This window comes from Nesoenas mayeri, assembly GCF_963082525.1.
Source record: "Nesoenas mayeri genome assembly, chromosome: 3".
Taxonomy (NCBI): Eukaryota; Metazoa; Chordata; class Aves; order Columbiformes; family Columbidae; genus Nesoenas; species Nesoenas mayeri.
In genome coordinates this window covers 1889758-1911484 of record NC_137544.1, presented here as the reverse complement: position 1 = coordinate 1911484, position 21727 = coordinate 1889758, and the positions used below count along the sequence as shown (strand labels likewise).

Here is a 21727-nt window from a genome sequence, read left to right as displayed (position 1 = left end):
TCAGTCCAGGAATCGCTGGCAGGCTTTTTTCCACCGGCAGGCCGTGCACCACTGGTCCCGGTGCTCGATGCCATAAACCTTACGGCACTTTTTGGCTTCGCCGCGGACTTTTCTGTAAAAAGGGAAAAAATATCATGTTTACCCACTCGTTGGAAAATTTTGGTTGTGTATCTAAGGGTAGTGACGTGTGAGCTTTGCTCTGCTGAGTCTCAGTGGAGATCACAGAATCCCAGAATGTCAGGGGTTGGAAGGACCTGGAAAGCTCATCCAGTGCAATCCCCCCATGGAGCAGGAACACCCAGATGAGGTTACACAGGAAGGTGTCCAGGCGGGTTGGAATGTCTGCACAGAAGGAGACTCCACAACCTCCTGGGCAGCCTGGGCCAGGCTCTGCCACCCTCACCCCAAACAAGTTGCTTCTCATAGTCAAGTGGAACCTCCTGTGTTCCAGTTTGCACCCATTGCCCCTTGTCCTGTCCCTGGTTGTCACCAGAAGAGCCTGGCTCCATCCTCCTGACACTCCCCCTTTCCATATTGATCCCCAGGAATGAGTCCCCCCTCAGTGTCCTCTTGTCCAGCTCCAGAGCCCCAGCTCCCTCAGCCTTTCCTCACACGGGAGATGCTCCACTCCCTTCAGCATCTTGGTGGCTGTGCTGGACTCTCTGCAGCAGTTCCCTGTCCTGCTGGAACTCAGGGGCCACAACTGGACACAAGATTCCAGGTGTGGTCTCCCCAGGGCAGAGCAGAGGGGCAGGAGAACCTCTCTGACCTACTGACCACCCCCTTCTAACCCACCCCAGGTCCCATTGGCTTCCTAGCCACAAGGGCTCAGTGCTGGCTCCTGGTCACCCTGCTGTCCCCAGGACCCCCAGGTCCCTTTCCCCTACACTGCTCTCCAACAGGCCATTCCCCAACTTACACTGGAACCTGGGGTTGTTCCTGCCCAGATTCAAGACTCTACACTTGCCCTTGTTCTACTTCATTAAATTTTGCCTGCCCAGCTCTCCAGCCTGTCCAGGTCTCTGATGGCAGCACAGCTTCCAGTGTCACCACTCCTCCCAGCTTGGTGTCACCAGCAAACTTGCTGACAGTCTGTCATCCAAGTCACTGATGTCATCGAATAGTCCTGGAGATGTGGGAGGGTCCCCCCACTTTTTTCTGACCTCTACTCCCCTCCTTTTTGCCGGCGGGACCCTCACCTGGTGCCGATGGACACCCTGGGCGGCGAGGCGACAATCAGGTGGGACTTGAGCATCGGCGTCGGTGGTTGGGGTTCGCTGAAGCTGAGCGACCGGCTCCGCACCTGCGGGGAATTGGGTGTCAAAAGGCAGGGGGGACAACGCAGTCCCCGTCCCGTGTGCCCCTGCGTGCTCTGATGGGATGGTGGGAGACGCAGGTGCCTCCAACTCATAAATGCAGATGTTTAAAGCGAGGAGAGATGAGCTCCCCATAGCTCTCAACCCCACACTTCAAAAGGATGAAGGGGAAACGCAGGCAGGACTCACCGGTGACAGGGACGGGAGAGTCGAGGTCGCAGTGGCCCAGCTGATGCTGGTGAAGATGTGTGGGGACACTGGAATTTGGATTGAGGGCAATGCCTGTGGGGAAAAGAGGGGTCAGCATTAGCCCCGGGCGCCCCCCGTTTCCATGCTCTGCCCCACGGGCATTCACATCCCCAAGAAGACCAGTCTGGAGTACCCACAAACTGGGAACACTGGGGACGGGATGGAAATCCCTGTGCAAACTCTTCTCCAGCACCGGATCTGACACACGCGGGGTGTCACCCTTTGCCAGGGCACAGCAGCTTCGTCACTCCCACAACTGCTTTTGGTTGTAATACCAAACCATGTGCCACATCCTCATCTATACATATAGACTTTTCACACTTCTTTAGGTGGGCTTTCTACTTTTAGATGATGTCGCATCCGCTCCCTGGGATGGAAATGGATATAGGTGCAGCTTATGGATCTATACAGCCTATCCCTGTACCAGCTGGCAGCTCCCCAACAACGCTCGGCTCCCAAGCAGGGACATCGAAGCAGGGTGACCCTGCAGCCACCGCACCAGGTCCCCAAATTTCCTGTGCCTCAAAAGCCCATGTCCTGGTGCGTGCAGCTAAGACGTGCAGGATCCGGCGCGGCTGCATTCCAGCCCTCCACGTTATCTGCCGGCAGAAGGGCGTGTTGCATACCAGCACCAGGTAATTGCAGGGGAGCGGAGACAGGCAGCTCCCCCCAGCCTGGGAACGGTGGCAGAAGCACAGGAGCCCATTAACCAGGTGTTAACGAAGCCGGTTGCTCAGCCAGACAATGCTACAGCAAAGCCTCTCCATGCTGCGGAGGTGGCAACGAGACATCCCTGCTGCCACAGGGACTTGTAGCAAACCAGAGCATGACCTCCCCTTTGGCAAGATTTTGGGAGGTGACACAGCCCCAGGAGATGCCACCAGCTCACCTGGTAGGCGTGATCAGCCTGGATGTGCCAGAAGGAGCCGGGGGCAGACTGGCTGAGGGCGCTGCCGGCCAGCGCGGGCTCCAGCGCCGGCTGCTCCACCAGCAGCGCCTCCGGCTTCGCCAGCGCCGGCTGGATGATGATGGGGGCGGACGCGGACGTGGGGCTGGTGGCAGCGGTGGCCTCCGGCGCCGGCTCTTCCTTCACCTGCACTTCGGTGTAGTAGAAATCCTCCTCACGCTTCCGCTGGTCAGAGTCTGCGCCATCCCTGCCGGGGGGGGAAATAAAAAAGGCTCAGAGGTGAAAAAGCAGCCCTGTTTCCATCACGGGGAAGGTGAGCAACCCCCAGCTCCACCAGGAGGGAGCAATCTCGCCTTGCCGGGCAGAGCAGCTCGGCTCCAGGCACCAAAACATCACATTTGCTGCAATCAGCACAGCCGCTTCGCGCTTCCGAGGAAGATCAATACCCCTTCCAGGGCCTTTAGAAACACTGACACATCGACCGGGAGCCACTGAAAATCCCCTGCTCATTTCTAATTGAGTTCATCCAGCACAGCTGCGAACGAAGCCCCGCGGTTCACCCAGCTGGAAAGCAGCCCCTGAAGTCTTTAATTATTTTTCCAGTGTGTTTAGCCGGCACTGGATGGCAGTGCGGCACTGGATGGCAGTGCGGCACTGGATGGCAGTGCAGCACTGCCCGCTGCACCGCGGCCCTTCTGTCTTGCCCAGAGCGGGTGCCTGTGCCAGCCCTGACGGCCACCACCACACAGACACAGCTTTGAGGCTGTCAGCCCTCATGAAATCCAGCCGGGACGATGCTTTTCGGCCTCTGCCCAGGAGCCCAGGGCTCATGTGTAACCTGAGCCCCCGCCTGGTGTAAAAAGGACACCCGAGCTGGGCAGTCCCCAAGCCCAGACAAGCTGGGCAGTCCCCAAGCCCAGACGGGGCTCCCGGAAAGCCCCTGGGCTCCCTGAAGGTGGGGACAACAAATACAACAGCGGCTTTGGTGACACCCGACTGTTTGGCTGAGAACTGCCAAGCTCAGTGCACAAGGGAATGATGAATTACTCAGTCTGGTTTTGAAAGACACAGTGAGAGCCACAACATAGCTTTTGACGGGGCTAAGCCAACTTATGAAGCCTAAAATGAGAAGGAACACCGAGTTTTGCCTTCATTCTCAGAGTTTTCCTGATTAATATGTTTTGGGTGGTTTTCTCCCCCCTCCAAAAATGAAGCGCTGGAACCAACCGGAGACACGTGCAGGTTGGAGCTACTGGTGGGACACAACACGAGCAAAAGCTTCAACCACACAGGGAGAGAAACATCCGGCTCCTGCCCCAAAAACGCTCCTGCCTTGTTTGCAGCAACCCAAGAGCATTTTCTATAAGCTATAATCATTACTGACGCTCTCTCTTAAAGGTCACGACAGATTTGCACTTTTTAGGTAGTAAAAGGACATGAGAAGCGGCCTCAACGCTGCAATGGTTTGGGAGACTTTTAGGGCTGATCTGGGAAATGCAGGAAGCTCTTTGGTCCCCAGATCACCCACAATCTCCCCCAAACCCTGAGGAACCGACTTCCCTCCCAGCCCCAAACTTTTACCATACAACGGGAAATATTCTTCAGGTTAAAAAGGTGGCAGAGTGCGCAGCTTCAGCACCGAGCGGGGATCAAGGAGGCAAAACCTTCGACTTACCCAAGGTGCTGAGTCTTGACGTGCCGCTTGATGCCAACGATGGAGCGCAGGACCTTGCCACAGCTCGGCCACAGGCACTTGTACATCACCTTCACCGAATTCTGGCAAACAGATGACACGTGTCACCCCCTGCCCAGCACCAGCGCCCCCTCCGTGGGACAACGGCTCAGCCAGAGCCACCCCACTGGCGCCACGACCCCCTACCACAGCAGCAGTACCTTTCTCTTGCGCGGAGCGGGTTCATCAAGGAGAAAGGGGTCGGAGTCAGTCTCGAAGCCGTCGTCTGCCTGGGGGGAGCTCAGGGCCTCGCTGGAGTATTTGGGGCTGCCGGCGGGGTGGGGGGGCGAAGGGGTAGAGATGCCGCTGCCCCCGCTCCAGTGCCCGCTGGTGGTGCTGCTGCCGCTGTCCGAGACGTCGCCGCTCTCCTTCCAGGGATCGCACGGCGCCCGTGTGGCTGCGGGGAGGGGACATGTGTTACCACCCTCGGCTGGGGGCCACCCGAACCCCTCCAAGTGCACAGACCAGCCCTGAGACCGGGTAACTCTCAACAACAGTTTCCCTCTATTTTTTTGTGAAAACTTGGCGAGGTGAAGCCTTCACACCTTTCTTGGTGTGAACTCCCAATTATTGGGAGTTTATCCATTTTATTTCCCCCCTCCCCATTCTGCTTGGCACCGGTGCAACCCCGCGGGCACAGCCAGCACACGGCGAGCAGCCAGCGCCGGGGCATGCACATTTCCCACGGCTCCGGACGGTTATTTTTATCCCTCTGGCTGCATTTGACTCCCGGGGAATGAAACCGTCTCTAAAAAAAGGAGTGACCGGACGGTGCTCCCTGGTCTGGGACTCCTGCGCGGGGCTCCCCGGCCCCATGGGACGGCTGCGGTGAGCAGGGTTACCCCACCACGCTGCCAGGGCTGTCCCGGTTCGCTCAGCATCCATGGGTGCCACCGTGACACTGGTGCCGGTCCCCAGACACCTCCAGCCCAACACGGTTCTGGCAGCTATTCGGTACCTCTGCAGCGAGCAAGAGCCCCAGCACTGAGATCCAAAGGGCACAGTGCACTTCTCCACATCTCCTTTTGTTTCAGATGTTGCTTTTTTTGAGTAAATTAGTGTTTTAAACGCACACTCACAGGGGATGCTGCTCTCGCCGGTGGGAGGGCTCTGCACCACGGGGCTGCAGGAGAGGCTCGTCAGCACCATGGCTGCCACCATCTCGTCCATGTCCACAGCAGCGTCAGCTTTCCTGCACCGTGAGGGGAGAGATCATAGAATCACACAGAATCCCAGAGTGTCAGGGGTTGAAGGGCCCTGGAAAGCTCATCCAGTGCAATCCCCCCATGGAGCAGGAACACCCAGATGAGGTTACACAGGAAGGTGTCCAGGCGGGTTGGAATGTCTGCACAGAAGGAGACTCCACAACCTCCCTGGGCAGCCTGGGCCAGGCTCTGACACCCTCACCCACAACAAGTTTCTCCTCATCTTTCAGTGGAATCTCCTGTGTTCCAGTTTGCACCCATTGCCCCTTGTCCTGTCCCTGGTTGTCACCAGAAGAGCCTGGCTCCATCCTCCTGACACTGCCCCTTTCCATATTGATCCCCAGGAATGAGTCCCCCCTCAGTGTCCTCTTGTCCAGCTCCAGAGCCCCAGCTCCCTCAGCCTTTCCTCACACGGGAGATGCTCCACTCCCTTCAGCATCTTGGTGGCTGCGCTGGACTCTCTGCAGCAGTTCCCTGTCCTGCTGGAACTGAGGGGCCACAACTGGACACAAGATTCCAGGTGTGGTCTCCCCAGGGCAGAGCAGAGGGGCAGGAGAACCTCTCTCGACAAGTGGAGGAAAAAGCAGAGAAACAGCCCAGGCACAACCCGGGGAGTCACCAGGTACCCAACGGGCAGCACAGCCGTGCAGGTTCCCCTTTGCCTCCTCCTTCCATAAACTTAAGTCACTGGGAAGGATGTTTTCTACCCACGTGGAGGAAAAACAAATTAAAAATCCCCTTAATCCTAAATTAAACCATCCTCCGGATAATCCCGCGCTGGGGAGATGGATCTATTCCCAGCATCGCTGTTCTGTCAGTGTAAAATGAAGCGCGAGCACCAGCAAAGCTGCCAAGAATCCCCCTCCTGCCAGAGATATCACCATCCAAAGGCACAAACCTCTTGGGCACGTCGATATTGCTGGATACGGATCTCTGCAGCGCCTCAGAGGGGCCGGGACTGCCGGCCGTGGGCAGGGCAGGGGGCTGCAGGTCCTGCACCCTCCAGCACGGCTGCAAACCCTGATCTGGCAGTGGCACCTTCGCCTTGTCGCTCGGCAGGTTGTGCTGCTCCACCAGGCCGGGACACTCCTGCTCGTTGTAGGTGACGAGGACCTGAAAACGGCACAAGGAGCGGTTTGTCGGTGCTACCGAGGATCCCGCCGCCTCCTCCTCCCGCAGCAAAGGGGGACGCAGAGGGTGCTGGGACAAAGGGACCTCAGACTGCTGTCACAGCAGATCAGAGGGACACCAGGGTCCATCCCAGCTCTACCACCCAGAGATCTGCTCTCCCCAGGCACAAATTCTCCAGCAAACCCAAACAAGGATTTCCTGAGCTGGTATCAGCCGCATCTCTAAATGTTGCAACTTTGGGTGGACTTTTTGCCAATGAATTTGTCTGCTTTGGTTTTGTTCTCATACCATCCCACAATTATTACACACCCTGGTAAAGTACGTTGATAAAAGGATTAAAAGCCAGAAGGGGACGAGAGAATGGAGGTTTCCTGGGCAAAGTGATCCTGAATTCACACCTTGGCTCCTCCAGGCAGGAGAAGATGAGCAAACCTCACCTCCTCCTTCCCACAGCCTCAAACTCCTTCTGATGGGCAGGTTTCCACCACCGCCACCCGTGAGCCTATTTTTGCTGATGGAAATGCATCTGTGTCAAAAGACGCTACATGTGTCCTTGGCTATTTATAGGAACAGAAACATCTCTTTATGGAAATGCCGTGGGATGGACACACGCACACACCCCCTGATGGGGGACGAGGTGGTGAGACCATCTCAGGTGGGACCTCGGGCAGATACGAGGTGGAAAAAGTCACCCACGGTGGGACCATTGTAAAGGGGGTTGGTTCATGGATCAGGATACAGAAAATCCTGATCCTGCTTTCCTGGGGGCATGAGGAGCCAACATCTCCTTCAGCTTCGCACAGCCACCAGCACAGGTCCCGGCTGTTGCTGGGAGGTGAAGACACCCCACCACTATTTTTATGTCGTTCCCAGCAGCAAAGCAAGTAAAATAGGCACACGTAGGAGAAAACAACCCTCACTGTCCTGCGCTTGAGAAACACAGGACAGGAGGAGCCAGAAAACCAAACAGAGGCCTTATTACACTCAGTTTTACGAGCTCTGCCCAGAAAAGGTTTACGGTCCTGCAGGTAGCAGCCAAGAAACGGGCCCTTGGACAGCACTGCTTGGCCACGCGTTGATGGGTGGGATGGACAATAAGCGCTGTTCCCTGCGCTATGCAGCATTCCGGCCAAGGCACGGCCATCCTGAGCATCAGGAGCTCGGGGAACAAGAAATGGCTTGTCCAGCAGGACTAGATGTCTTCTCTGGACCAGCGATCAGACCTCAACTCTTCCCTAAGAGCTTCTTCAGCATGTACATCTGCACCATCGACCCTCAACCCTGCAGCAAAAAGCTACGGCACACTGAGCTCCGAGCCACGAGGCTCATGATCATTGTGGCTGAACTGGGGGGGTTCCTTCAGCTGGAAACACGGGTTATGGGGAGACAGGACAAGTTCATGGAAGAGAAGTCTACTGAGAGCCGCTAAATGTATAGAAACCTCTTCCCTTAGCTGGAGAACACTGGAGGGAAGTGTCAGGTCTTCTCCAGTCACCCATTTGTGGCCAGGATTGGAGACATCTCCTCGGGAAGATGGATTTCCACTTGAGCTGCTTTGGTCTAAACCCATCAGGCATGGTCAGGTTCAAGTGCACGAATGCTGACACCCATTAACGGCTCCCAGTAATTACAGATTCTGTGATTGCCACCACACAGAATCACAGAACATCAGGGGTTGGAAGGGCCCTGGAAAGCTCACCCAGTGCAATCCCCCCATGGAGCAGGAACACCCAGATGAGGTTACACAGGAAGGTGTCCAGGCGGGTTGGAATGTCTGCACAGAAGGAGACTCCACAACCCCCCTGGGCAGCCTGGGCCAGGCTCTGACACCCTCACCCACAACAAGTTGCTTCTCCTCTTTCAGTGGAACCTCCTGTGTTCCAGTTTGCACCCATTGCCCCTTGTCCTGTCCCTGGTTGTCACCAGCAGAGCCTGGCTCCATCCTCCTGACACTGCCCCTTTCCATATTGATCCCCAGGAATGAGTCCCCCCTCAGTGTCCTCTTGTCCAGCTCCAGAGCCCCAGCTCCCTCAGCCTTTCCTCACACGGGAGATGCTCCACTCCCTGCAGCATCTTGGTGGCTGCGCTGGACTCTCTGCAGCAGTTCCCTGTCCTGCTGGAACTGAGGGGCCACAACTGGACACAAGATTCCAGGTGTGGTCTCCCCAGGGCAGAGCAGAGGGGCAGGAGAACCTCTCTGACCTACTGACCACCCCCTTCTAACCCACCCCAGGTCCCATTGGCTTCCTGGCCACAAGGGCCCAGTGCTGGCTCATGGTCACCCTGCTGTCCCCAGGACCTCCAGGTCCCTTTCCCTTACACTGCTCTCCAACAGGTCATTCCCGAATTATACTTACATCTTACATCAGTAGAGCCCAAGGAGTTTTATTCCCCACCCAGAACCACCCACCAGAGCACATCCCGCCAACCAAGGACACCAAGAACCTCCTCACGTACCTGCTGCCCGGCATGGAGCTGCTGGCAGCCGGGGCTGGGGAACCGGGGTGCGGGGCCGCTCTCCTCCGCCAGCAGCGCGCAGGATCCATTGTCTCGTGGTGCAGACACCCGGCCGAGGTCGCTGGCGGGCAAGCTGGGGATCTGGGTGGCCACCAGCACCCCCTCGGCCAAGGCGGCGGGGGCAGAGATGCGGGTGCCGAGCAGGGAGCGCTTCCCCAGCCGCCTGGACAGCACGCTCGCCATCTCGGACACGCTGCGGAACAGAAACATCATCAAGTCCAACAGTTCACCTAACAAACTGGTATCAAAGTTTGTTTCCAATCCCTCCCAAATCTCTTTTGTTTTCCACTCCAACTTCTCCCATGAGTAACTTCCAGTGTGAAACTATTAACTTCTCTTTTCACTGAAAGGCTCTTTTTCCCCAATAATTTTCCATCTTTTGTTAGGAAGACTGAAGAGCTGATGCTGGAAGTGAGAACGCTTATTCTTCTTAAATTATTAGCAGGAAAATTATTTCATCAATGGTATGAAGCAAGGTGCGATAAAAGGATTGAAGTTAGCTATTCAATAAGAGATTTAGGCATCCTCAGGGAAGACTGGGAGACGTTGTAGCTTTAATTCACAGCAACCACATAAAAACCTTTATTCACCTGCTGCCTCATCGCACTAATTCCTAATAAAGGAATTTGATTGGATCTGATTAACACCTTGAGAAAATACTGAGGAATACGGTCAGATCATCGCAAGCAATCACCCAGCAACTAGACTGCATTAATCTCCAGTGCAGGACCGTGACGTTCAACCCGTGTCCTCCCCCCACGGCCACCCTGGGAGCCGAGACAGCAGCTCCCAGACGCTGAGACCCTTGGGGACATGGGGACAGCAGAGAGTCTGAGCTCCCCAAACCCTGCAGCTCTTGCATTTTACGGTCATTTCTAAACCCCTCTGGGCTAAAACAGAGAAGAGCCAGCACAAAGGGAACCCCACAGACGCAGCCGGGACAGCCCTTGGAGCCCAAGTCCCCTCTCCAAGCTGCCACTGTGGCTCTTCACACCCATCACACCGAGTCCCGCGGTCGGTGCTTGGCAACCTTGACCTCCAGACTTGGCCAACCTGCAACTCCCCTGCGCACAGCCTGGTATGAAAACCCTGCGGCGGTGAAAGCCAGCACCCCTTCTCAGCCGTGCCCCGGCGCTCCCCGTTTCGGGAGCTCTTGTGCTTTTGGGAGAGGTTTCTCCGAGCTCACAGGTCATGCCCGGCCCTCCTGAGGGTCAGTGTGGCAACAAAACTGGAGCATCCCCATGCCCTGCTTTGTTAGAAAAGCAAATAATTGGAGTATTTTTACACTAACGTGTTTCTATCTATTATATTCTTGCCACCCAAATAGCTCTCCTTTCCTCTGACATGAGTTTTCCTTGTGTTGGTGTAGCTCTGCTAGCAAAGCCGATCCTGGAGCAGCTTGCCTGCCTCATTTCTTTGGGTTTGTCCATTTTATTGCTGTTTTAAAAGAAACAAGTGTTTTTATAGGTTTCCTTAAAAGCAAGGGACACCCAGGCATGGCAAAGGAGATAATATCCCGTGTTTCCAGCAGCATGTGCTGTCCTCCTCTTTCCCACTGCAACACCCTCTGCGAGGAGCACGGCAAGTGAAGATGCACATCGCAGCGAGACCGAAGGCTGACGGGGTTTAGGAGGAGGGAGCGGTGCACCAAAAAAGCCACGTGCTGTCACGCTGCCAACAAATCTGCCACCTCTGCCACCCTGCCTGGGCTTGTCAGCAAGTGTCACCCAGCAGGCTGGGGGTCAAGGGTGTTGGTTGGGTGTTTGTTGGGTGTTTGGGGCATAACTTGGCCCATGGAGTCCAAGTTCAAGGAGCTGCTGCTTGTGCAAGAGGGAGGATTAACCCTGAGCCACGGGGCGTTTGCACCCAGACCCTCCCCTCCTCACTGCAAGAGATGTTAAGTTCCCCATCACGAAGTGGCAGCATTTTAATGGCAAATCCAGCTTTTTTTTGCACATCTGATTCATACAGCGCTGTTTTGCACGCTATCTCAGACAAGAAAAGTTTCCTGAGGAAGGGAAGGGTAGCTCGCCGCTCCTCTCAACCTCCAGCTATCCCGGGAAGGGTTACTCCAAATCGTGTCCCGCTTCAAAGGACACTCAAGATTTACTAGCGGTTTTATGAATAACCGTGCGTGCTCCGCTTGCTTTGCCCTCCCCGAGTAGAAAATTAACAGCTATTTAGGAGTCATAAAGAACAGAGGAGGAAGAGCAGGACAGGGTGCAAAACGGACAGAGGTGTGTGCCGGGGACAGCACCTCATGCCAGGGCCGCCCGTCCAGCAGTGCTCGGGGACTTCACCGCTGTCACTGGGATCAAAGGGGCCGTGGTGGTGACTGAGCAAGAGCCATTCCCCATTCCCCTGCTCCTCTCCCATCTCGCCCTACCCAAGGAACACGTCGGACTTTGTAGTGTCCGGGGATCACCGAGGATATTCCACATAATGTCGTTTTTTCTGCCGTACAACAGGTTTTCTGATGAACCCCAGCGAGCTGGTTAAGCAGTTCTGCTCCCAAATCTCCTGTACACCCGGACGGGACTGCAGGAATTAACCACCAGACCAGTGTTTCCTCCAGCATCACCTCAAACCCTTGCTCTCAGACACACCGGGATTTGGGAACTGCCCCTCTGAGGGCTCAAGGAGCCGATGTGGCAATATTGGTGCTGCCACTGCATAGACGGTGGTGCCAAATCTCCGCACGCCGGTTTCAATGCAGCGCCAGATGCGGGGAGGGCAGTGCCGACGGTGGGAAGCTGCTTTTCATTTCCTTTGGGGTTTCGTTTCGCCTTCCCTTTCCTTCCCGGGGCGGGTAGTGGGAAGGAGGAGATAGGCATCATCACAACCAGGGGAAGGAAAACCCTCCCAAAGAGTCAGTTTTTGGAGCTTTCCAGCAGACCTTTGAATGCCAGATCCCGCTTGGGCGCTCAGCCCACAGCCAAGGGTGACAAGCCAAAATCCTTCACCCCACCATGCCCCCAAAACACAATGCAAAGAAGAGGAGCAAGAGCTGGGGGGGCGACAGCGGCGCAGGCGGAGCCGGGAGGCCACGCTGCCGCCGGAGCCCTCCCAGCTGTTCGCAATCACGCGCCGCAGGGGTCAGACCCGGCACAGATCCCAAATTATTTCTTGCTTCAATGCCGGGAGTGTATTTTAGACGGTGGGTTTTTTATTCCAGCTCTCGCCGGGGAAAAACATCAGCCCTTGTGCCTACCGGCGTCGCTGCCGCCGGCAGCTGAGCCAAGTGCGGGGGGAGGTTTGGGGTTTGGCAAACGAGGGACCCCTCGTTTAGCGAGCGGGGAAGGTCGGGGGGCACCGCGGCGCTCACCCCGGGGTTTGCCGGGAGAAAGGTAACTCCTGCGCAAACCAGGGCCACCACCACAACCCCCCTGCCCAGATAATGCGCAGTTACAGCACACGCTGGGTTTTTCCCCTCTTTTTTTTAGGAATAAATGCTGGTAGGTTCCCTCAAATCCAGTCTAACTGCTGCCGCAGACCACCACGCAACCCGCGCTGTAAGAGACCCTAAACGCCGCAATGACCGATAATGAACCTCAGCTTTCCATCTTCTCTCCCAGCCTGTGGTTTCCAAAAAAGCTCCTTCTCAACCCAAAACGTCCCAAAGCGCACTACAAACCCCACTGCAGCCCCGCGCCTGTCAGCACACGTGACCGGGAAACAAGATATCTGCACGGAGCATTTCGCGAAGTTTGGGCGACAAGGATCTACCGACCCCGAGATGGAGCCAAACCCACCCATGACCTAACACAGCCAATAATACAAAACATGCGCTTGCTCAAAGAGTTTCCCCCTCGTCCCGCCTCGGCGCTTGGGTTATGCCCGCAGACGTGTCACCGCGGGGCTGCACCAAAAAGGGCTCCCTGACCCTCGCCCACGCCAGCGCTCGCTGGAGAAAAACGCTTTTGGAAGACGCCCGCCTGCCTAAAGACGCATTTTCCGGCGCGGGCGGGAACGCCGGCGCAGCCAGAACAACGACCCCGGGCACCCGCGGGCCGGTGCGCACCGGCGGCGAGGGCGGCCAGGAAGGAAAGGGCGGGAGTTTTGGTGCTTTCTGGGAGCGGTGCCAACCGAGCGTGACTCGAAGCCGTCATCGGGTACCGGGAGAAGCGTGCAGCAGGTGACAGGGCACGCACAGCACACACGTGTGCATGTGTGTGTGCACACGCGTGTGCCGGGCACATGGGGAAGATGTGTGTGCCAGGGCCTGCAGTGCAGGGTGGCACCGGGCAGGGCACGTGTGTGCGGGGCGGGGGACACGCACGGGAGGGGACACACACACACGCACATATATGCACAAGTTGAGGGGTGGAGCGTGCACCGGGGCGGGGGGGCATGCACCGGGCACAGGCCCCGGTTGGGCGGGACATGCACGGGAAGGACGCGGGGGGGGGAGTGAGAGTTGCAACGGAGGGGGTGCATGCAGCGGGCACGCCGGGGGTGTGGCACGCACCGGGGGGGGTGTGTGCAACGGGGGAGCGGGTCCACAGGGCAAGAGGAGGGGCGTGCATAGGGGCGGGGGGTGCACCAGGCAAGGGGGGGTGTGCACCAGGCAAGGGGGGGTGTGCACCAGGCAAGGGGGGGTGTGCACAGGGTTAGGGGTGCACTGGGCAAGGGGGACATGCACAAGGTTTGGGGTGCATACAGCGGGCAAGGGCCATACACCAGGGAGGGGAGTGCATTGGACAAGGGGGGGCGCACAGGGTTGGGGGGTGCACCAGGCAATGGGGGGGGCATGGACAGGGTTTGGGGTGCATACACTGGGCAAGGGCCATACAGCTCGGGGGGGTACGCACCAGATGGGGGAGTATACACCGGGCAAGGGCCATGCACGGGGGTGGGGGGGTCGTATACACCGAGCAATGAGCATGCACCAGGTAGGGGTACACAGGGCAACGAGGCGGGGGGGCGTATATACCAGGCAAAGGCCATGCATCGGGAAGGGGGGGGTCGTATACACTGAGCAATAGGGATGCACCGGGGTAGGGGTACACCGGGCAAGGGGAGGGGGGGGGTTCGTATACACCGAGCAAGGGGCATGCACCGGGTGGGGGGCGCACGCCCCGTGCAGAAGGGCGGGCCCCCAGCAGGCAGGCCCCGCTGGGGGAGCGGGTACGCGCCCCGGCGGACGGCAGAGAAAGCGGCTGGGTAAGGGGGGTGCAGAGCCGGCTGTACCCCCAGAGGGTCGGGTTGTGGAGCGGGCCCGGCTCGGCGCTTACCTCCGGCGCGGCTCCCGCCTTCCCCCGCCCTCCTCCCCCGCCGACAGCTTGTTTTGAAATCCCCGTCCCCGCCGCCCGGCTCACGTACGCGGCGGCCCCGGGCTGGAACCCGCCGGGCGGGGCGGGGAGGAGCCGGGGCCGGGGGGGCGCGGCCGGGCCGGGCGGGAACCGCTCCCGCGCGCGCGGGTTTTTTATTTTTATTATATTTTGGCTTTTTTTCCACCCCCCCCTTTTTATTTCGTTACTCCCCTCAGGGAGGAAGGGCTGCCCTACTTGGGGGCACCGCCGCCCCGCTACTCACAGCGTCCCGGTAGCCCCGCTCCGCTCTTCGCCGCCGGCCGGGTTAAAGCTCCCGGGGCCGGGCTGGTGTAAACAACCTCCCCACATGCTCGGCCCCTTCCTCCGCATTGGCTCCGCCGCTCCCTTTAAATGCACGCCCCCGCCAGCCCGGCCCGGGGGATCCCGCCGCTCCCCGCGGGGGGAAGGAGGGCGGGGGAAGCGCTCCGGTTCTCTGCGGTTCGTTCCCGGTGCTTCCCCCTCTGAGCGGGCGGCGGCCCCGCCGTTCCCCCCCGTTCCCCGCCGCTCTCCCCGGGCCGCCCGCAGCCCCCCGGGGCTCCGCTGTTTACCCAAGCGCCGGGCGGGGGGAGGCCAGGCGTGGCGGCTGGCGGCGCTCCCGCTGCTTCCTTCTTGCTTACTAAGCTGGATTGGCCTGAAAAGCGCTTTTTTTTTTAAATTTTTAAAGTTTTGGCCATCGGGGCTTTTTTGCCTCCGCAGGGCCGGGGGTCCCTCGCTCCCCAGCACCATCACCCTGCTGTTCTCGTCCCCCCACCAATGCACAGACACCCTAACGGGCCCAACCGCTGATTTACCTTAATTTTGAGGGGACACCGCAGTGACCCCGACTCAATTCTCCGCCACAGCGCAGCCACACGAAAACCTCGAAGGTTTTTCTCCTGCCACGGTCTCACTGAGCCTGTTCGGCAATAGGGGGAAAATAACACCAGTGATGCTCCTCTTAGGGTTTCGGGCACTGGATTCCCCCCCTCAAAGCTTTGCCTTCTGTGTTCTCCATGGCAAAAATTCCCATTTTGCTGCTTGTACCATTATGGCAAAGTACCAAATACATTCGGGCTTTATGCAGGATCCCCCAAATACCAAACACCAATTCTTACTCCCCAGGATAATTCAGCAGGTAAGGATTATTCAGTATCAAAGATAAAGCTGAACTAAATCAGTGAGGGGGAAAAAAAGGAATAAGCCAAGACCCCGGCTTGCTTTTTAAAGCTGAAAAGCTTTTAAAAATTATTATTATTATTATTATTATTATTATTGTTGTTGTTGTTGTTGTTGTTGTTTTAAAGCTGCAGCTGTATGAACATGAGTGGGTCCTGGAGGACTCTTGATCCCGGCTGGTTTTTATTCCTGGGGTGTGTATTGGGACACCCCAGGGGGAACCTCCCTGGGGATCACACCGTGCCCTCCAAGCCCGGTTTGTCTGGCAGGGCCCATGGTTTAATTTCTAATTTGAGGGGAAAAGACAATAAAAAGCATGATAACCCTTCCTGCTGTCAAAAGGGCCACTCGCTACCATCCCGGCCGGGCAATCACCTTTAAAACCTCGGTACAGGCAAAGCGATTTGTTTTAATGTCTGTCGGGTAGCAGAGACAAACACTGGGCCCATTGCCAGCTTAAATAAAACAAGTGTATTTTTACAATCCCAGGCAAGATGGGATTTTACTCTAGTTGTTCAAAGTAAATTGTTGGGATGGGAAGGGGTTATCATCCACTCGTATAAAAAATGAAACCTGTCTTCTCTGCATGATGTCTGTAATATTTGTTAACAGTGTGTATAGATGTATTTTGTCCAGTAAAAATAAAGCACTTTGTCCAAAGCACCCAAAGAGGAGACAAAATGTCTTTTTCAGCACTGGTTGTGCACCTATATTTCCTCCCAAAGTCCTCAGGTGTGGATTTCCCAGTCACCTCAATACCTGTTGAGATGAAAAGTGAATTATTACACATGCAGATGAGGGTGCGTGCCTATGAAAGCCCTCACCTTAACGTCTCATCTCCTGCCATGGTGGCCCCTTATGTCCCCATGGCCACCCCTCATGTCTCCATGGCCACTACTCATCTCCTGATACGGCTTCTCCTCTCCTGCCCCCATGGCCACCCCTCATGTCCCCATGGCCACCCCTCATCTCCTGCTATGTCTGCTGCTCATGTCCCCATGGCCACCCCTCATGTCCCCATGGCCACCCCTCATCTCCTGCTATGGCTGCTCCTCATGTTCCCATGGCCACCCCTCATGTCTCCATGGCCACACCTCATCTCCTGCCATGACTGCTCCTCTCCTGCCCCCAAGGCCACCCCTCATGTCCCCATGGTCACACGTCATCTCCTGCCGTGGCTGCTCTTTATGTCCCCATGGCCACCCCTCATCTCCTGCCATGGCTGCTCCTCTCCTGCCCCCAAGGCCACCCCTCACATCCCCATGGCCACCCCTCATCTCCTGCCATGGCTGCTCCTCATGTCCCCATGGCTGCTCCTCATGTCCCCATGGCCGCCCCTCATGTTCCCATGGCCGCTCCTCATGTCCCCATAGCTGCTCCTCATGTCCCCATGGCCACCCCTCATCTCCTGATGTGGCTGCTCCTCATGTCCCCATGGCCACCCCTCAAGTCTCCATGGCCACCCCTCATCTCCTGCCATGGCTGCTCCTCATGTCCCCATGGCCACCCCTCATGTCCCCATGGCTGCTCCTCATGTCCCCATGGCCGCCCCTCATGTCCCCATGGCCACCCCTCATCTCGTCTCATGATCTCACAAGTCGCCATCCCTGGAGAGGTTTAAAAGACACATAGGTAAGTGCAGAGAAGCTGCTAAATGAATGTACAGTGTGATTAAGTTATCAAAGACGTACCCATCATTAACCAGCTGACATGATAAACACTTTCAGACCACCTGCAAAACCAGGGGATGCTCTTCAAGTTTTAGATCCTTCTGCGTGACAAGAGGAGACAGAAGATTGAGTGATACATTGTTTAGAAGCAGAGTGCTTAGTTTATACTAATAATTAATAGATGTGTTGCAAGTAAGAAATTAAACAATTATAACTAACATCGTCAATTATTTCTTAGTATAGATGTCAAAAATTTCAAAAATTGTACTGCATATGTCATAATTATGTGAATATAAGCAACGTGAGAGCATCCAGTGTTTGGAGCACTTATGGAGGATGGTCCCTAGTGCTAATAAAGTAAAGAATGCTGCTTAACAGTATAACTGACTCTGCTGTTCAGTTTATTTCTTGGTTTCATGAGGTTCTCAGGGACGTGGGGCAGTGCCAGGGCTGGGTTAACGCTTGGACTCAGTGATCTTGAGGGTCTTTTCCAACCAAAACGATCCTGCGATTCCATCTCCCCCCATGGCTGCCCTTCACCTCCCCGCAAGGACGCTGCCCCTCGGCTCCCCCCACACCAGCCCCTTACACCCCACGGCCATCACGCCTCATCCCCTCATGGCCGCCCCTCACTCCCATGGCCGCCCCTCATCTCCCCTCATGATCTCCCCCCATGGCCGCTCCTCATGTCCCCTCACTATCTCCCCCCATGGCCGCTCCTCATGTCCCCTCACGATCTCCCCCCATGGCCGCCCCTCACTCCCATGGTCGCCCCTCATGTCCCCTCACTATCTCCCCCCATGGCCGCCCCTCATCTCCCCTCACTATCTCCCCCCATGGTCGCCCCTCATCTCCCCTCACTATCTCCCCTCATGATCTCCCCTCATGTCCCCTCACGATCTCCCCCCATGGCCGCCCCTCATGTCCCCCCACTCCCATGGTCACCCCCGTTCTCCCCCCACCATGCCCCCCCCCGCCGTGACGTCCCCTCCGCTTCCCGCCTCCCGACGCTGGCGGGAACGGCGCGTGCCCTCCCCGCCCCCCCGCGCGCCCTGACTACGTGCAGTTCCCCACGTGGCGGCCGCGCGCGCCCCCCGGCCAGGGAACAGCGCGCCCGGCACGTTCGCGCCCCCGTCCAGGGGGAGGGGGAGCGGCCGGCCAATCGGCGAGGGGCAGAGCGAGCCGGAAGGGACCAATGACGTGAGGCGGTGCCGCCCGGTGGCCAATAGCGACGGCCGCGGCGCGGGACGTCCCGCCCCCCCGGTGCCCCTAGCGGCGCTGCGGCCGGAGCGCGGCGCCAGTTCCGAGCGGCTGTGGCGGCGGGAGGGCGGCGTTCCCGCCTCCCCTGGCCCCGGCGGGGGCTGTGCCAACAGCTGGACCCGTTCCCGGCACCCGCTGCGGGTTGTGGCTCCGCGCCGGCGACCCTCCCTCCCTCCCTCCCTTCGTTCGCCGGTCAGCCAGGCCGCACCGCCTCAGCTGGGGGCGGAGGCCCCGCTCGGGCCCGGTCGGACCGCCGGCCCCGAGGAGCCGGGAGGGCCCGGGGTACCCGGGGCTGTGTGAGGCGCTGGGGGAGCGGGAGCTCTGCCCTCAGACCCGCGGGGGGAACGGCCCAAAAACGGGGAAATAGAGGAGGTGTCTCTGAAACGAAGAAATAAACTGAACAGCGGAGTCAGTTACACTGTTAAGCGGCATTATTTATTTTATCAATACTGGGGACCATCGTCCATAAGTGCTGCAAAGACTGGATGCTCTTGTGTCACTTATATTCACATAATTATTACATATGTGTTAAAATTTTTGAAAATCTTGATGTGCATCTATACTAAGTAATAACTGGTGATGTTGGTTATAATTGTTTAGTTTCTTACCTACCATACACCTATTAAATATAAACTAAGCACTCTGCTGCCAAACAGTGTATCACTTCATCTTCTGTCTCATGCTGAAGGATCTAAAACTTGGAAAACATCACCTCACTTTGCAGGTGGTCAGAAAGTGTTGATCATGATGGATACGTCTTCTATAACTTAATCACAGTCTGCATTAATTTAGCAGCTTCAGCTCAAGCTCAGGTTGGTGTGTGGGGGTCACGGTTATTTTACTAAAAGAGGGATAAGTTAGGGTAAAGGTTTAGGGAAAATTATCTGGTGTGTTCACTTCTTTTTCAGCGCAAGAAGCAAAGAGATGATGGGCAGCAGGCACCCGGCTGCATCGCAAGTTAGCCCTGTCCTAACTAGGCTGGACACTCAGCCCAGGTGAACTGTGTGGCTGCAGCATCGTGTGCGGACAATTCCTGCTTAGATATTCCTACTTAGATAATTCACCACCTTGGTTTAAAACAGTTTTTACAGTCCATTAAAAAGCCATAAAAGCAACAACAACAAACAAATCCACGGCAATGAACTATCCTAAACCTCGCAAAACTCCTTCAAGACAATGTAAAGCTTTCACTTCAGGACATTATTTGATCTTGTGCCTTCCCAGCTTTACTGATTCTCATTGCATTAATTCCGCTGTTGTTATCGAGGGTTTGGGCTCGATGTCAGATTAAATCTCAGCTGAAAGTAGGCTAAATCTGAGGAGAACAAATACTAATGATACCTGTATAAAGTCCAGATTTGGAGACTTGGTGTAGTATTAGAGCGTTTAATAATACCGTAGAAACAGTATGTGTGTTATTCACCGCTTAAATATTCCAGATACTTGTCCAGTCCTGGGCAGTTCTTTATATACTAATAAAGTGTAACGTGATCGATACTGGTGCGTAAAGCTCATCGATACGTCAGTGGATTTAGAATTGACACCCTCTGGCATCTCTGCCGAGATTGTGAGCGACGGGGGGTATCGCTGATGAAATCTTGCACCGAGATAATTGCACCCAGCACAGAAAGCTTTTTATTTTGTGGTTAATAGCCCACTTTTAATCCACAGAGCGTCCTCCTATCATGTTTAGTAGCACTAATGCACCTTTAATCCATTAATTTCTTTTTTGAACCATTTTAATTGGCCTAGTCTGGGTGATATTTTGCTCCTGGCAGCTTCAATACATTACAAACTTCTTCGCTTTTGTTTGCTTGGGAATTTCTTTGGTGTCTCCAGCTTTTGTGTTAGGTGTTTACTGCCTAATTATTCTTTCATTGTCCCTGCGGTATTTGTGACTCAGGAGCTTTATCAGGTTCTCCCTCTTTGCCCCACCAGTCACGTCCTTCACGGACTTTTGGTTTTCCCTCTTGATTAATCGCGATGACCCTTCACTGTAACTTTAGTAATTTTACATACGCTTTTGGAGATGGGGCGTCCGGATCGGCATCAGTCACCAAAACGTAGTATTTAATACACCAGCATAATGATGTTTGTTATTTTGGTTTCTATTTCTCTCCTAACAGCTGCCAGCGTCTGGTTTGACTGTGGCTGAGCCTTAAACTGATCTTCTTGGACAACTCTCAACAATCGCCCCCAAATCTCTTCTTTCCTGAGAGGTAATTGCTGATTTAGAGCCTGTGACTGTACCCATATGATTAGCGTCATTTTTACAAGATGTGTTTCTTACTGACATGAACTCACATCTGCAAGATCCTCCCCTTGTTTCAGGCGCAGCAGTTTGGGATAATTTTGCCTGTAAATATTGTCACCTCGTTCCTCATTCCCTGGTCAGATTATGTAACGATGTGTTGAAGAATAGATCACCCGTCCCAGATCCACGAGGGATCCCATCTGTTACCCTCTTGCCTTGGGGGATGGATGTGAAACTTGATTCCTCACCTTGGTTTCTCACATTTTTTATTACAAACCAATTATCTACAACAGAGGTTTCTGTTCCTGTCCCATGAAACCTCAGTCTCTTTGAATTTGACAGGGAATCTTGGTGAATCTCCGTGAACCCGTAAGTGGAAAATCCCAATTAAAAGTATTTAGTGCTGGTTTGGTCTGGCTTATGTAAGGAGAACTAAAAGATGCTTATTCCTAGTGTTGTTATTCTTTTTGCTCTTTGTAGTATTCCCAATATTGCTATGTATGCAATGTGACCAACACACCCCATTTTTTAATTAATTGTGCAACATTTTTAAACAGTGTGGGGAAAACACAATGGAAAAAAAAACGCCATACATTAAAAACCCCCATGTCCACAGGACGACCGTTACTCACAGCTTTAATTTCAATTAATATTAAATGTTAGTTAGAATCCAACAACGCTGAGCAGTTGAATAAATCTGGCTTGGGTTTACCACCCACCGCTCTGCCCGGCATTTCACTTTGGCCTCTCTCCCTTGACCTCAAGAGATTATTCATTTCTGAATGCACAAGCTCAGGATAAACTGCTTAACTGACATTTTAAATCTATTAATATATTTCATTTTGTTTTGATAGGAGATGAACCAGAGCCAAGCCACCGATACCAAATTAACCGAGTAAACTGGAGGGGTTTTTACTAGATTTTCCTATGTGTCGTTGCCATTACAAATGACCCGGGCGACTCCAGGCTGGGAAAATCCAGACCTCAAAGTTGCTGATTCTTGCAGCTGTTGGAACGGG

The 21727-nt window shown here is 55.5% G+C and overlaps 1 protein-coding gene across 1 annotated transcript; it reads right to left on the bottom strand.

The window, feature by feature from the left end:
• On the bottom strand, positions 1–14699 carry ZNF395 (zinc finger protein 395; the record flags this gene model as incomplete). The annotated part of the gene is made up of 10 exons (XM_080341923.1): positions 1–112; positions 1200–1303; positions 1506–1598; positions 2455–2719; positions 4148–4248; positions 4366–4601; positions 5284–5396; positions 6308–6522; positions 8998–9250; positions 14593–14699. 10 exons carry the CDS (start codon positions 14697–14699, stop codon positions 1–3), a joined length of 1599 nt encoding a protein of 532 aa, XP_080198049.1.
• Between the last annotated feature and the right edge of the window lie 7028 nt (positions 14700–21727).